Below are 15,548 nucleotides of genomic sequence, written 5' to 3'. Positions count from 1 at the left end.
AACAGCTGAGCTATCTAACCCCGTCGGCGGGTGGTGGGTGTCTTCACACCAGGCCTGGGGGACGCTCCCGTGCTCTGGGCTGATGGTGCCTTCTCAACTGCCTTTGCGCGAGGAGCGGCCTTCTGCTTAGGAGCCGGGGCGTTCCAGTACCAGAGCATCTGGATTGCGAGGATCACATTAAGGGAGAAGCCGCCAATGAATCCGTAGAGGATAAACTTGTCGTCGACTTCCTGCAGGGTCGTGAAGATTCGGGACAGGGATCCGATGAGGTAGTTGAACACCTGGTTAGAAGAAGCAATTAGTGTCTGAACTGGGATCATGTTAAAGGGTAAAGGGAATCGCACAGTGAATGCGCTAAGCTGTCCGGTTCCTCCTGCGCGCCAGATGGTATAGATTTGAGGCGCCTTGCTAGCAACACCCAAAGCACCTGCACCAGCCTGGAGATAGGACATAGTCTGCGCATCCACAAGAGTCTGGTCGAACAACAGCGCATAAACGCTGGCAGCTACAACAGCAATGAAAGCCGCGGCGGCGGCGGAGCGTCCGGCATAGTTCAGGACCAGGACACCGATAGCGATATCCTGGACGGCGATGAGAGCGGTCTCGCCATAGGTGCTGAATGGGAACTGGTTGCGCACGCCGTACGAGAGAGTGATGAGCAAACTGGCGGTTTCGAGGGCGTAAGAGACGAATGAGACACCGGCGGAGGAGCGGGAGTTGATCAGCTTCAGAATCTGAGGGATTTTGACGACTGCACTGGCACCGACGATGGCAATGCCAAGGGCCTTGGAGATAGCGAGAGATGTGCAGGCAGGGTCCTTAGTGACATCGAGATCGACCAACAGTGCGTCGTGGCAAGACTTTCCAATCAAGGACACAACAGCATCATGCACTGGCTCGGGGATGGCCGAGACAATAGGTGCCAAGTATGGCTGAAGAGGCGCAATCACTGAGTTCTGAATGGTATCCATTATGAATGCGAATAATCACCAGAAAAGAGAGAACAGTGTTGGAGATCAGGCAATGTCTAGAAAAACAATTTGTTGACATTCCTAAGGTGAACGGATGTGGCCCGTGCACCACCGGGGAAATTCAACTTCTTCCATTCACTTTTCTTCCTTCTGCATGACCGACCCGCCATGATCCCTCTGCGGCCATCCATTCTACGGAGGCCTCGAGAGGCGCTTGTGTGCTCACAATGTCTCTTTGGGCCTCGTTATGTGCGTCCCGGGGCTATACGGGGGTTCCTATCGTCCTCGAAACGGCGGACCGGGACTGCGGATGACCAGTCCCCTTCGGTATTCCACAAATCATATTTCTCGGCCAATCGATTCTACGACGGGTCAAGTAGCAAAGGCGGCCTGCTGTCTTCACTTGCTTCCTCCAATGCGAAAAGCAAATTAAACGCGTCCTCATCTCCCAGCGATCCGTCCGCCAGCCAGGTCAATTCGTCGGCAACAGCATCGTCCGCTGCCATTGCGACAGAAGCAACACCAGAGGAACTACCACATCGGCGGCGAAAGCGCTTGAAGGAGGAAAGCAATGCACCCGGACAACCAGAACCCAGCCTGCCGCTGGACGCCTCGGCGCAATTGTCGAACTTCTCATCCAAACTCCCCACTACCTCCCTCCGCCGCAAGTTGGCTGCATATCTCGCCTTGACGAAACCGCGACTGTCCTTCTTGATCGTCCTCACCACCACCTCTGCATACGGGATGTACCCAATCTCGTCCCTGCTCGCCCTCGACCCAGCCATGACCCCTCTCCCCACACTTTCGACCTCGACTTTGACCTTTATATACCTGACGGTGGGCACTTTCCTGTCTTGCTGCAGCGCCAATACACTGAACATGATGTTCGAACCGAAATACGACGCACTCATGTCCCGGACGCGTAATCGTCCTATCGTTCGTGGACTTGTCTCGCACCGGGGAGCTCTGCTCTTCGCGATTGGCACCGCCGTCACGGGCCTCTCGCTCCTTTATATCGGCACTAACCCGACAACTACGGCCCTCTCCGCCGCGAATATTTTCCTATATGCTTTTGTATACACACCATTGAAGCGAATCCACGTAATCAATACCTGGGTTGGCGCGGTTGTCGGTGGTATCCCCCCGCTCATGGGATGGGTCGCCGCAGCAGGCCAGACGGCGACGATTGGTCATGACACCTGGCGCGACATGCTCTTCAGCGAAGAAAGCATTGGAGGATGGCTGCTAGGTGGAATCTTGTTCGCCTGGCAATTCCCCCACTTCAACGCCTTGTCCCATCTGATCCGCGACGAGTACAAAGCAGCCGGCTACAGAATGCTATGCTGGGTAAACCCAGCTCGCAGTGCTCGGGTTGCGCTACGCTACTCTATTCTGATGTTCCCCATCTCCATTGGTCTCTGGTGGGTCAATGTCGTCGGGCATGGTTTCCTTGTCGGTAGCACTGTCGCCAATGGCTGGCTGGTCCGTGAGGCATACCGCTTCTATCAACATCAGGGTGCGAACGGCACTGCACGTGGCCTTTTCTGGGCCAGTATCTGGCAACTGCCTATTCTCCTGGTCGGCGGCCTAGTGACCAAGAAGGGCCTCTGGGATGGCGTTTGGAGGAATATATTCGGACAAGCCGACGAAGAGGATGAGGAGTATCTGTACTACGAGGATGAAGACGAGTTTGAAGGCGAGAAGGCTAAGCTCCAAGATGCTGCATCAACCCGTGCGCCATCAACCCGGACAAGTACTTTGTCCACTACATGAGCTTTGAAATACAAGTCTCTCGTGCCTGATACCTCCCAGTATCATTCATCTCATTGAGTTATCTCGCCTCATCTATTCGAACCACGTTTTGTTTGGTTCTGGAATTTTGTCTTATATAGCGGTTTGGTGTGGCGTTTCTTTTTTGACTTTGTATAACACCCGTCCTATATGGAATCCATACAGATCTTTTCATTCTTGTCTCTTATTTTTTTCTGCACTTTCATGGAATACCATAATATACAAGCTACTTCCCTTGGACGCAAATCTGCCCGTCTACGCATTGTCATGTCTACTTATTGGGACAGAATCCTCAATAGATGGATGCATTAACATTGATTATCCCAACTATACAGCCGAAACTATTCCACGCATCATTCGGACCACCATCCCAAACGAGCACAAACAGACACTAACAACCTACGAAGAGGTGGAAGCGCCAGCAGCTTCAAGCAAAAACTTCGCAGCCGCCTCAGCATCAGTTCCATAAGTAATATGGGCCATGGCATTTGCTCCGTTCAAGCAGACCGGGTCACCAAGGTGGCAGAACTCCTTAACCTTGTCGCCGGCAACCTTACCGACACTCTGGGTCTTGAATGGGTCACCGAAAAGAACGGCAGCGGTAATCTGGTCGGCGGCGAGGCTGTTGGCAGCATTGTGGACGACCATCGCACCCTGGGAGTATCCGCCCAGCAAGACCTTGGTCTTGGGGCACTGGCTGAGAGCCTGCTTGACGAGCTTGATCATGGCGGGACCGCCAGCTGCGCCCAACACTGCGTTGCCCTGTTCGAATTGTATTAGTTGACAGGCCCGGTTTGTTGGTCTCGACAGCAGTACGCAAAGACAAGTCGGGTCTGCTGAAGAGAGGGAGAGGAAATGGTTCTCATACCGCTGCATCCGCCGGATAATCCACGCCCTGCACGGTGACCTTGTCGCCAGTCAGGGAGTTCAACTGCTTGGCGACGGGGGGTCCAACGATCGTGCCCATGTTACCAATCTCGGAAGTTCCGCGCGCAAAGATGAACGTGTACTCCTTGCAGCCGTCATTCTGGGTGACGCCGTTCTCGGTTGAAGAGCCTGAGCCTGAGCCTGAGGATTGACTTTTAGCATTGGGGTTTCAGATACTGGAGTAGCTTGGTAGGGGATCTTACTCAAACCGGGGATACTGAGTCCACTGCCCGACGAGCTGGTTGAGCGTCCTGGGAGGAGAGACTTCAAGCCAGCCAGTCCGCTACCTGACGAGCTGTCCGAGCCGCTACCAGAGCCCGAGAGTCCGGGGATCAGAGACTTCCAGGCATCCAGTCCACTGCCAGTCGGAGTGCCGGAACCACCGCCAGAGCCCGAGAGTCCTGGGAAGATAGACTTCAGGGCATCCAGTCCACTGCTGGTACCACTGCCGGAACCGAAACCGGGCAGCTGGCGGTTCTCGATGGTGCGAGTGGGAGCTGCGATGGCAATGCTCGCCAAGGCGAGGATGATAGTAGACTTCATATTGAAACGAGGGAATTTATATAAAGATAAAGAATGGATCTGAGAGACCAGCTCAACAGTGTAGAACAAGCGAATGAATGAATGGATGATTGGAGTGAATGACTGGAATACTGGAGAGGAATCATTCAGCCTTATATTCTTATATTCGTTCACTTGATCGGCACTTATGTTCGGGTTAACCTCGGAAGAATCTCATACTTGGATAACTACTTGGAGAATGTCTGAAACTAAGAGTTTAGTGAAACGGGGACCCTGTTTCATCCTTGGACCCCTGCTGTGGTATATACTTTTTTTAATGGGGTATACTACAAAGAGAACACACGGAGTAGCCCTAAAAGAGATCGTCAATAGAGCCCGGGCTCTCCCGCCTATGTGTACTCCGATCTCAATATCTAGATTGTCAGATAAAGATCCCAAATTATCGTTTAACACACAGCTCTACTTTATATACAATCACCCGTAAGATATCTTCAGCTGATGTATCTATATGCATCATGTTGTATATGCGAATATGTGACAGATCTAGCACAAAAGTCCTGAAACACAGAGTTTTAGGGTTTGAATTAAATGAACGCACCGAAACGTTGGATGTTCTCAAAAATGAGGCGCACCAAATCGGGAACCTTAGCCGTTGGACCATAAATGGCTTGAGACAAGCCCTAAAAAACAGGTCCGAAGGTGTGGAGAATACTCCTCTCAGGCATCATATCAGGGGGTTCCCGAACTCCTAGTGGGACCCGGTCGATGCTCAGGGATGCACGGAGTGTCTCAGTCATCGCACCACACTGAGAGGCCAGGCACAACCTGATACGCAAAAATTGTACGGATACGGAACGGAGTATGCAGCATGTACGGAGTAGTTCGGTCGAGTTGATGCCGAGAAGAGAATTATGTTATAGAATTTCCTAGAATGCCAAGGAAACCTGGGTATAGTACATCTGTATAGTACATCAGTATAGTACAAAATGATCGTCCAAAGGACAATGTGAATGTGATATACAATCAGCAGTGGTATCGGCCAACATTTACTTCCTCAATTTCAAGTGATACGTCTTCAATGCCTCCTCGGTCATGGGACTCGGCGCTCCAACCATGGCATCATCGCCCCCCTTACCAGTCTTCGGGAAAGCGATCACATCACGCACGGATTCCTTGCCGAGCATAACAGCGACGAGTCTGTCAAAGCCCAGCGCAAGACCAGCGTGCGGCGGACAGCCAGAGCGGAGCGCATCGAGCAGATGCGAGAAGTCGGTCAACCGCTCAGCTGGCATTTTCAGGATATCACGGAAGATGAATTCTTGCACGGCTGCGTCGTGAATACGGCGACTGCCACCGCCTAGCTCGACGCCGTTCACGACGAGATCGTAGTGGTCAGCCACCGCCTGGGTGGGGTCTGTGAGGAGGAGATCGACGTCGGCGGGGGTCTTGGGTGCGGTGAAGGGGTGGTGTGTGGAGGAGAAGCCTGCTGCGCCGCCCTGACCGGGCTCCGAGTCTACGGAGGGTGAGAAGAGTGGGAAGTCGACGACCCAGAGGAAGTCGAATCCGGTCGGGGCGGGCTTGAAGCCTTCTGTGACGGAGGCAGCGTGCAGTGCGCGGCGTAGATCACCAACTGGGGTTGAACCCCCGGAGAAAGGTGCACGGGGGCGTGCCTGCAGAACGATCAGGTCGCCGTGGTCAGGGTCCAGCAGTTCCTCGACTTGCTCGGCGGCTTCGAAGCCGAAGGGCTGTAGTCCGCAGAGGGGCTGCTTGCCATTGTAGATGAAGACGCCTGGGCCACCGTCTGGGTTGTTGTTAAACGGCGCACCTGCAGGGGAGTCGAGGAACTGGGTAATGAACTTGTGGGTCTCAGCGGGATCATTGTTATTTCCTTCGAGCTTGAAAGCCTCCACGATGGGATTGGTCAGGTCAGAAATCTTGCCGACTAGATCCACGGGGAGAACATGATCAATTCGAATGATTTCCATCCCGTATCTAGTGTCCGGCTTGTCAGAGCCATATTTGGCCATGACTTCCTGGTAGGGTACTTTGCGGAATGGGCCCTCCGGGGCAGGGTCTTTCATCAACGTCGACCAAAGTCGGCGAATGACCCCTTCCACGGTGCGCATGACGTCGTCGCCTGTCGCGAAAGACATCTCCATATCAAGCTGTAGATATTCAATTAGCATATATCACCCAGTCACCCAACCAAACAATAGAAGTCCATACCTGAGTAAACTCGGGCTGACGATCCGCACGCAAATCCTCATCCCGGAAACAGCGCGCAAACTGATAATACCTTGGCAAGCCACTAGCCATGAGAATCTGCTTATACTGCTGCGGGCTCTGCGGCAAAGCATAAGCCAGTCCCTCCCTCCGTGTAGGCACAATGAACTCCCGTGCACCTTCCGGCGTAGACTTAAACAACAGCGGGGTTTCAATCTCCACAAACGGCGGCCGACATTGCTCCTCCAGCTCTTTCTTGCAAAGATTGTGCGCGCGGGCCCGGAAACGCAGTGCTTCGCGCAGCCCTGCATCTGAGCGCAGTTGGAGGTATCGTTGCTCAGGTGGGAAGACCGTTTCAGGCGTCATTATAATCTCCTTGGGGAAGTCGTTGAGGGGGTGAATCTCTTCCAATGCGAGCTCCCATATGTCTTGGGCTGTGGTGTTCTCCGCCTCTGAGGGCTTAGTCTTTTTCTTTTGGACTGTCCCGCGCACAGCCACGGGGCTATTCACGTTCACAGTCTTTAGCTGCTCGAAGGCATCGTTCTTGGCAAATGCTACAACTTGTAGGCTGTGTTGTAGGGTGGGATCGGATAGGCGCACGAAGGACAGTTTCTTGGACAGGTCTGCGCGGTTTCCGAGGTACCCATGTAGCACTACTTCCGTGTTTGGCTCAGCCTGTGCGAAGAACGTTTCGAAGTCGTGGGTAGCAGGAGGGAAGTCCACTGTACGGTATCAAGTGTTAGTCGAGGCGCTCTCGAGCGATAGGAAGTCGAATTTTTCAGCAGAAGCTATCCACATACCAGCCCGCTTGTAGGCCTCCAGAAAAGCAGGAAGCTGTTTAGGAGGCTCCTCCTGTCGCAAACAAGCCCGAGCATGGAACTGCCGCGGCGCCTGAATTGGACTATAGCATTGTCTGGGCAAAGCGACTGATCTACCCCGCAGGAGATTCGAGATCTCGATGTAGCTAGATCTCAACCGCAAAGAGCGGAGCTGCACGGCAGCAATTGGCATATTTCAATTGTCGCGAATTCAATTGTAGCCAAACCGGAAGAAAGCGAGTCATGTTCGGACAACCTGATCATTAGAACCGGCAGAAAGCCACCCCGCCCTAGAAGCGGACTAGCGCCCGCAGAAATAAAAAGCGCCAGATTTTCGCTCGTCCGCTTTTCTTTTCTTCTTCATCCTTCCAAGTTTTATACTTGTGAGTATTCTTGTTCCCAGCCCTTTCAATGGGTTATTACCATTTTTGATTGTTGTACTGACTGTTTCCCAGAATGATGAAAGCCTAGTGTGTTATATATGAGACAGTCTCTTCCCTCTGAGACGTGCGGCTCTCTCTCTTCGGAGAGCTTAAGGGCTGTACGAATCGAGGGTAGGGTATGTGATATATGCGTTCGGCATACCAACCTTGTTTACATGACGGACGCGATGAAGGCATCTCTGACCCTTTTCACAAGACTTGAAGGTGTAACCATTGGCTTTGGGCCATGGTCTGAGGGTTTCCCTTGAAGCTGGAAGAAATGGATGTTAGACGGGTGTTGGCAACGACGCCTCTTATGTCTGAGGTCCTCTCTTTCGGCTCTTATATTCGCATTTAGCTATCTATACTTCGTCCTTAGGGACTTGTTCCTATGTCTGGGCTCTTCTCGGCGGTAGGATTATAGCAGAGTCAATCATTTCAGAGGCATAGTCGCATCCGTCACTGTTGACTCTCTATAAACCCACTTATGGCAAGACAGCAGACGTTTCAGCAAATAGCAGGGACATGATCAAAATCTCCATTTCAATATTCATAACTTCCTCGCATGTATATCTTGTGTTTGACGTAGTACGACTACAGCTACCTCCAAAAGAGCCACCTAAATTCATCTTTACGACCATCTAACTCTTTATGCAGGGTTCAATTTCGAATCGCATCAATGCATTTTGATATGTATGCTGATTTTTCCCAGCCTCAAGTAATCTATACAAAACAACAAACATAAAAAACATAGTTCCCTAATCGCATATCGTCTCTGAACACTTTTCACGCAAAGATCATTTTCTCCAACACCTCCTTCTCCCCACTATTCTCAACAAGATTCTTGAAAACACCCCCCTCAATCCCCATAAGATCCCTAGGGGTGCCAAACTCAGCCGCCTTACCAGCATCCATAACAAGAATGCGATCGAAGTCCGCAATAGTGCTAAGCCGGTGTGCAATGACCAAGAGGGTGGTAGCATTGCGGCCGAATTCCGCACGGATAGACGTCTGGATCAACGCATCGGTCTCCATATCGACAGCCGAGGTCGCCTCGTCTAGAACCATAATCTTGGGCCGCGCGACGATGGCACGGGCAAGACACAGGAGCTGGCGCTGACCCTGGGAGAGGTTGAGGCCTCCCTCGGAGATAGTCGAAGAGAGAGAGGTGAAAGCGTTAGAGTTGGTTTTCTGGACCGTCGATGGTGTGGTGGCACCCGTTCCGCCGGGCTGGCGGGGCGTGGCAGTCCGCGATGTGAGGGTCAGCTCGTCGTCGTCGGCCTCGGAGATGAGGTGCACGCGTGCTAGCGCATCGTAGAGCTCTGTGTCGCTGTATTCATCGAACGGGTCTAGATTCGATCGCACCGTGCCGGAGAAGAGCACTGGGTCTTGCGGGATGATTGCAAGTCGGCTGCGGAGGTCGTGCAGTTTGATCTTGGAGACATCGAGTCCGTCGATGAAGATCTGGCCAGAGCGTGCTTCCAGGAATCGGAACAGTGCAAGCGTCAAAGAGGACTTGCCTGCTCCTGTGCGTCCGACGACGCCTACGCGCTGGTTCTTCTCCACTGAGAAGCTGAGTCCGTTCAATACCGGTGGGAGATCGGGTGCGTAGCCCACCACAAGATCGTGGACTTCGAGATGGCCCTCTGTAGGCCAAGCCGCAGGTGCATCGTCTCCTCCTTGGTTCTCCATCTCGATGTTGGAATACTCGATGACGCGCTCTGTGGCGTTCATATTCAATTCAATGTTAGCGTATTGCCGCAGTGCCATCGTGATCGCAGCGTTATACTGCAACGCAAAGCTGAGAGCGAAACCCGCAAGTGAAGCGCTGATACCAGGCAGATAGACCACGAGCCCAGCAGTGACTGTTGAGAAGATGGCGCCGACGATACTCATGCGGAACGCGAGCCAGCGGTTGAACAGCCACAAGGTCCACCATGCTTGCGCATGGCGATTGATCTTGTTGTACATGATTCCGACGTAGGTGTCCGGTTTGCTGAAGGCACGAATGGTGATCAGACCAGCGAGACTAGATCCAAACTGCTCAAACACAGGGCTTTTCGCGGTGCTCTCGAGACGTTTGATTTGACGAGCACCTGCCAAATAGGATGTGGCCAGTTTGAGACAGATGAGCAACAAGACCGCGCCGAGCAAGATCACCGTCCAGTCAACAAGCATGCCCGCAACCATGATTGCAAAGACATCTAGTACCTTGCTCACGAAGAACCCAATGTCGTATCCGATTCGTGAATCGATTGAATGGAAGTCGGCTGTGAAGCGGTTGAGAATTCGCCCCAATGGGACAGTATCCAGCCACCGGAGTGGTGCGCGAAGGATAGTATAAATCAAGCCATTGAACAGGTTCCTCGAGGCCCGGACTGACGCCGAAAGAATGCAGTAATAACGGACTGTCCCTATTATACAGGCACTGATCGAAATAGCGACATAGATTCCGAGGTACATGAAGAGGTCGTCATCTTGTCGGACCGGTGCAGTCGGTTGCATGGCATGCTGCAATAGGACACTGTATTGCTCGGGATGGACCTGAGTATTGGAGGATGAACGCGTCCAGATATTGATCCACCAAGACTGTGGTAAATAAGCGTTAGATAAAGGATATAGACAATGGGACTGTCTTTGGATTATATGCACTTACCCGTCCAACCAAGAGGGACGAAAACATTAAATAGACCGCGAGCGTCACCAACCAATAGACCACGGAGCCACCTTTATTCAAGAACGCAAGGTAAACTGCTAGCCGCACAGAACCGGTTTCTCGTTTCTCGTCTTCAACGAACTTCTTCGGCGTAGACGTCTGTGCAGTAGCAATTCCATTTCCGTTGGAAGCTTGACCATTTCCAGCCGTGCTCGGTTTTTGGTGGGATGTATTCGATATCACCTTTTGGAGAGTTGTCTCCTCGTCATTGAGGAATTCACGGTCTTCTCCATCTGCTACAATATCCGCTTGTTCTGCGGCTTGTTCCTCGCGAAGGATATCCTCTAGATGATGTGATTCCTTCAGGTCATCGATGGTACCTGCATATTTGATACGACCATTCTCCAACAGCACGGAGTAGTCCGTGCGAGGAAGACACAGTGCAACATGGTGAGTGACCAAAATGCGAGTTCGGTTCTGACCGAGTGGCCCGGTAAGAGCCTTCTCAAAGACATGTCGACCTGTGTGGGCATCGAGAGCGCTGAAGATGTCATCCATGATAAGTATGCCAGCCCTGGAGTACAATGCGCGGGCAAAGGAGATACGCCAGCGTTGGCCACCGCTCAGGTTGACACCATTCGCACCAATATCAGTCTTATCGCCGTCTGGCAGCATCTGGAAATCTTTTTCCAAAGCGCAAGCAAAGATGACCTGTTGGTAGCGCTCTGCGTCGTCCGGGAGTCCGAAGAGAACGTTCGCTTTGATCGTAGCATTTTCGATCCATGGCATCTGCGCAACATAGGCAATGGCTGAGTCGATGACCCAATTTGCCTTTGTCGCAACGTGATCAAATCGGTCTGTAATTAGAGGCGGAACGGGTACCTTGATCGTCCCGGCGAGGACATCACATTCACCCAGGATAGACGAGAGAAGCAGACTCTTTCCAGAGCCAGTTCTACCCGATACCACGCTTAGACTCTTCGTGGGGAATTTCAAGGTCATGTCGCGCAGAACGAAACGATCCTCAGAATCTTGGATATCTTCCTCCTCCGCAGGCCATGCAACAGAGGCGTCCTCGAAAGCGATGTATTCAGCAGGGACAGTATTGACAACATTTTCGGAGGTAGCCAAAAATTTGTCGATACGTTCCGAGCTAACCTTCGCCTCCAGACCCATCGACATGAGTTCTGGTATAATAGCGAGCGACGCCTCGAGAGAATTGAAGATTGCCATAGCCGTGAAGGCCACAGAAGGTGACAGAGAACCATTAAGAATGGCGTATGTAGTCAACGAAACGGCGGATAAGCCGACAGGACCGAGAACCCAAATTGCAAGCAGGCCAATATCAGCAACGAACGAAGCCCACAATGCGCCCAGTTCGGTTTCTCGCGTCTCCCGGACACGCTTCTGCCATTGCTCCTCCAAAGCCGAGAATTTGATCTGCCTGATTCCCTGCAACACTTCAGTAACGATCGCCAGCTTCTGGTCACGGAATTTCATCAATCGGTCCTGGGCAGTCGAATATTTTTTAGCCGCGTATATATTCAGTGGTGTCACAAGAAGAGAGACTGAAAGACCGGCAAAGGCACTGCGCCAGCCGAGAATTTGGACCAGGAAGGCGGCACCGATAATGATTCTGAAGATCGCCTGTGGGATAATGTAATTGAAAGAGGCAAAGTCGGAAACGCGCCGAGCATCCACGGCCACATGGTTGATAATACTCTGGCGGCTTTTCTTCAACGCATCCTCGTCATCGTCGGCGTCCGCGGATCCTTTGCTGGCATTATCGGATTCATCTGGTGTGTTGGACTTCTTTGTATACTTCACATCCTTCCGACGCATGGCTTTGGCAAATATAACCGCTGACAGCTCTGCGAAGATCGGAACTCCGAGTTTAGAGTAGACCACCCAGAACAGCCATGCCTCCACGCTGGAGGCAAGGAACAACAACCCACCCAGGGCCAGGACCCAGATATACGATGCTCCGACATTCCAATCGGGGGTACCGCGCAGTTCGAGTGTTTTCAGAATCTGAAACAGGGCGACCTGCGGTCCGAAGCTTAGGAAGCAAATTCCTATACTAAGAATTGTTTGGGCGATCAGTGGCCCCAAATGCGCAACGACAATCGCTATCCACAATTTGCGGTTCTGTCTAGCAATTTCGAATTTCTCACGGAGATAATCAGCCCGTTTCGATGCTACAAGCCTGGGAATATCCTCGAGTTCCATGGTCTTGTGTTTCACCGCGTAGTTTAGCAATCCATTGGCCCAGCTGAAAGTGAAGCGGCTGAGGAGCGAGACTGAAAGCTCACGCTCAACCAGCTCATCTTCATAGTAAACATCTGGACGACGCGGTATCAGAACACAGAATACGGCGCGAAGAGCAGCGGTGGCAATTTGAGCCAATTGCAGCCCGACCCAAACTTGCCCATGGGAAAGGCCGAGTTGGGAGAATACCAAGATGCCCAGTTCAATTCCTGGAACTGCAATGGCAATGATACTCCCCCAGAAAGCGAAATGGCCGAGAACATATCGGCTTGTCGGTCGGGGCTCGGTGAAGAAAGCAACAGCTTGAATAGCGAGCAGAATCTAGAAATAAGAATTAGCTATTGAGCTTGTTTCAAAATCGAATGTTTTGGTGTTCTTGGCCATTTCATTGTCGGGATTTGTACATACCCACACTCCGAACTGCAGCCATATCAATGGCGTGGAATTGGTAATGGCGAGCTTCAATGTCGCAAGAACAGCCAATGCGAGAGTCACCAGAAACCCGGCGACGGAGAGAAGGGCGATGGCGATTCTTTGCCATTTATCAGAGAATGCTCGGAGGGATTCCTCGGTCGCTTCGCCATCTTCGTCGCGGTAGACATCTTTGGCTAGTTGGATGGCCTCATAATCACGGGATTTGCGCGCAACACGGTGGGCGATACTCCGGATGGCAGGTATACTATCTAGAGCAACTAGCGACAAGGCTAGATAGGTCGATGTCGCCAAGTAGGCCATTATTTTTCGCACACGAAAAAAAGAAAGAAGAGAAAAACGACAGAAAGAAATATCAAGGCGTTATCAGCCCCCGACTATAGCGAATACGCTTGTGCATGTTAGCGTGAGCTATAGTGACATTCGAGCGGGGGGGAAGAAGGAATCGACCGATCTTAGACCGCCAGTGAGTCAAAGACCTCGCATTCATAATCATCTTGTATATTATTAACGGTCAGATCAATTTCCCCCTAGGGCTGTGTATTGAGTCACACGCATGCACTAGTTATATTGTGCAGGTCTCGTGTTCAAGACTCATCTACTCCTTGGCTGCACATCCCCTGTAGAAGAGTCCAGTAAGTCCGACCTCCGGGGTCCGAGATTAGAAGTATTGCGTCTTCCAAATGGTCATGTGCGGAATATGCGGAATAGCATTGTCCTGTAAGCACTAAGCACTTCGGACAATTGCTGACATTTAACTCCAAGAAACATTCATCCCCACTTGTATAGCTTGTATCCATATTATGCCCATCTAATGTTCATCTAATGCAGGACCGGCCTCCACCCGCGCCTCGGCACAAACTCTTCCACAGCCTCGTCATCCAAGACATCGCGCCCTAATCGCGCCGTGATAACGCTCCGCTCAGCTTCCGGCCCATACACATAAAACGGCTCGAATCCTCGTCCGACGGGTTTAGGGGTCCACATTTTTTTCCTTTTTTCCAGCCCCTTACTTTGATTCCCTATGGTCGACTCAAATCCCGACGATTCCCGGTCTAGACTAAGGTACCAGCGCCGTTGGTGGATCGAACCAATCGTGTTGCTGGACCCTGGATAGGCGTTGTTTCTTTGGATTTCCATGTCGGCGGTGTAGGTATCGTCTGCATGTGCATGCTTAGCCGGGCCGGTTTCAGATTCGGATTGAGATCGTTGCGGTGTTGGATTCTCCCTCGATTCTTGTTTACTAGGGGGCGGCGAAGGTGATCCCGAGTCCGAGGTAGACAGCGCCCGCGACACCGTTGGCCTGGATGGGTTTTGACGACGCCGTTTGGGGCCTTCGCGGATCGGCCTAGCGAAATCGGTTGTTTTGTCCATCCGCAAAATAATTGTGTAGTCTTTTGGTAAACGGGTTCCATGCAGTCGGAGTCGGATTTTGCGCTTGGTGTCTTAGCGTTAGAGAACTGAGTCATTGTCTCCACGTTGTACAGGGATCTTACATTCTGAAAAGCTTCTCGCAACTTCGCACTATCTGAGATTGGCTCTTCCGGTGAAACCTGGCTATCTTCGGAGATCTCTGATCGAGAATCATCAGTCTCCGGGCCAGATGAGTCCATTTGATAAGGTAGAATTTCGTATTCTCCAGTATCCCAGATAATGAGGCTCCCCGTTTTGTGGGAAGCTGTTTCAATGAGATGATTCTGTGAAGATGTAAGTAATGGATATTATACCATCTCATGCCAGATCACAAACCCACCCATAAACAATGGATCCGAGTTTCAGTTGCATTCCGATTTAATCGTTCGCTATTCGGATCCCCAGGCATCCCATACATAACCGACCAACTGACAGAGCTGGTCTCTGAGAACTGAAGCCGGAGATCATAATGAGGCCCTGCGATGGGATGGTCATGCTGATGGATGACGAAATGGTGTCCTTCGGGGTGCTCGTTGCGTCTGTACAGCTCGATCCATTCCTTAATGGGCAGCCGGGGTATTGGTTGTTTTGGAAGTGGGCGAACGCATTCTTTGAGCTTTGCGGAAATTGTGCTCAGATGGTCAGTCAGTTCAACCTGGCCTGCTTCGATGGCAGCGAGGCTGGATGAAGTCTTTAGTTGTGATGCGTTCAGCGGGATAGTGTCTCCTCCATCTCCATCCTTGGCACATTTAATGGATGATCTTTTTCGTGGAGGGGAGACGGGTGCATTTAGGCTTAAGAGAATTGGGCGCTGTTCATTTAGGGGAATTTCTTTTCTCAGCCCATGCTCTGGGCTGGTTTCTGGGCTGCACGCGCGTTTCATGATTGGACCACCTGGGCTGTGGTGTGTCGTAGCTAGTGTCAAGCGAGGGTTACAGCCGTGACAAACATCGCACCATTGGCATTATTGGATTCGTGTATTACCTGTATGGAATTTATAGATGGAAAGTTGAGTTGATGTCCGGGGCCCCGGGGTCGCAAATGGCTTAGTAACAAGCTTGACTTCCAAAATTGGAAGGTTTGGCAGGGCCAACGATGTCAAAGA

At 51.8% G+C, this 15,548-nt stretch overlaps 6 protein-coding genes across 6 annotated transcripts; 1 reads left to right on the top strand and 5 right to left on the bottom strand.

Moving 5' to 3' along the window:
* Positions 1 to 14: 14 nt before the first annotated feature.
* On the bottom strand, positions 15 to 971 carry N7471_012480 (putative monosaccharide-P-dolichol utilization protein; the record flags this gene model as incomplete). The annotated part of the gene is made up of 2 exons (XM_057285199.1): positions 15 to 281; positions 345 to 971. The coding sequence occupies 2 exons, from the start codon at positions 969 to 971 to the stop codon at positions 15 to 17; spliced, it is 894 nt and encodes a 297-aa protein (XP_057131465.1).
* Positions 972 to 1,139: 168 nt separating this feature from the next.
* cox10 (protoheme IX farnesyltransferase) lies at positions 1,140 to 2,744 on the top strand (the record flags this gene model as incomplete). The annotated part of the gene is made up of 1 exon (XM_057285198.1): positions 1,140 to 2,744. The coding sequence occupies one exon, from the start codon at positions 1,140 to 1,142 to the stop codon at positions 2,742 to 2,744; it is 1,605 nt and encodes a 534-aa protein (XP_057131464.1).
* A 417-nt stretch (positions 2,745 to 3,161) lies between these two features.
* On the bottom strand, positions 3,162 to 4,232 carry N7471_012478 (carbohydrate esterase family 5 protein; the record flags this gene model as incomplete). Its single annotated transcript, XM_057285197.1, has 3 exons — positions 3,162 to 3,524; positions 3,631 to 3,830; positions 3,893 to 4,232. 3 exons carry the CDS (start codon positions 4,230 to 4,232, stop codon positions 3,162 to 3,164), a joined length of 903 nt encoding a protein of 300 aa, XP_057131463.1.
* Positions 4,233 to 5,257: 1,025 nt separating this feature from the next.
* On the bottom strand, positions 5,258 to 7,445 carry N7471_012477 (aspartate--tRNA ligase MSD1; the record flags this gene model as incomplete). Its single annotated transcript, XM_057285196.1, has 3 exons — positions 5,258 to 6,376; positions 6,438 to 7,156; positions 7,235 to 7,445. The coding sequence occupies 3 exons, from the start codon at positions 7,443 to 7,445 to the stop codon at positions 5,258 to 5,260; spliced, it is 2,049 nt and encodes a 682-aa protein (XP_057131462.1).
* Positions 7,446 to 8,460: 1,015 nt separating this feature from the next.
* N7471_012476 (putative ABC bile acid transporter) lies at positions 8,461 to 13,333 on the bottom strand (the record flags this gene model as incomplete). Its single annotated transcript, XM_057285195.1, has 3 exons — positions 8,461 to 10,263; positions 10,331 to 12,919; positions 13,007 to 13,333. The coding sequence occupies 3 exons, from the start codon at positions 13,331 to 13,333 to the stop codon at positions 8,461 to 8,463; spliced, it is 4,719 nt and encodes a 1,572-aa protein (XP_057131461.1).
* Positions 13,334 to 13,852: 519 nt separating this feature from the next.
* On the bottom strand, positions 13,853 to 15,326 carry N7471_012475 (uncharacterized protein; the record flags this gene model as incomplete). Its single annotated transcript, XM_057285194.1, has 3 exons — positions 13,853 to 14,467; positions 14,527 to 14,727; positions 14,784 to 15,326. 3 exons carry the CDS (start codon positions 15,324 to 15,326, stop codon positions 13,853 to 13,855), a joined length of 1,359 nt encoding a protein of 452 aa, XP_057131460.1.
* Positions 15,327 to 15,548: the final 222 nt, after the last annotated feature.

This window comes from Penicillium samsonianum (genome assembly GCF_028829775.1).
Source record: "Penicillium samsonianum strain IBT 33392 chromosome Unknown utg000007l_segment0_segment0, whole genome shotgun sequence".
Taxonomy (NCBI): domain Eukaryota; kingdom Fungi; phylum Ascomycota; class Eurotiomycetes; order Eurotiales; family Aspergillaceae; genus Penicillium; species Penicillium samsonianum.
The sequence above is the reverse complement of the archived record's forward strand: the minus strand, read 5'-3'. Positions and strand labels throughout refer to the sequence as shown.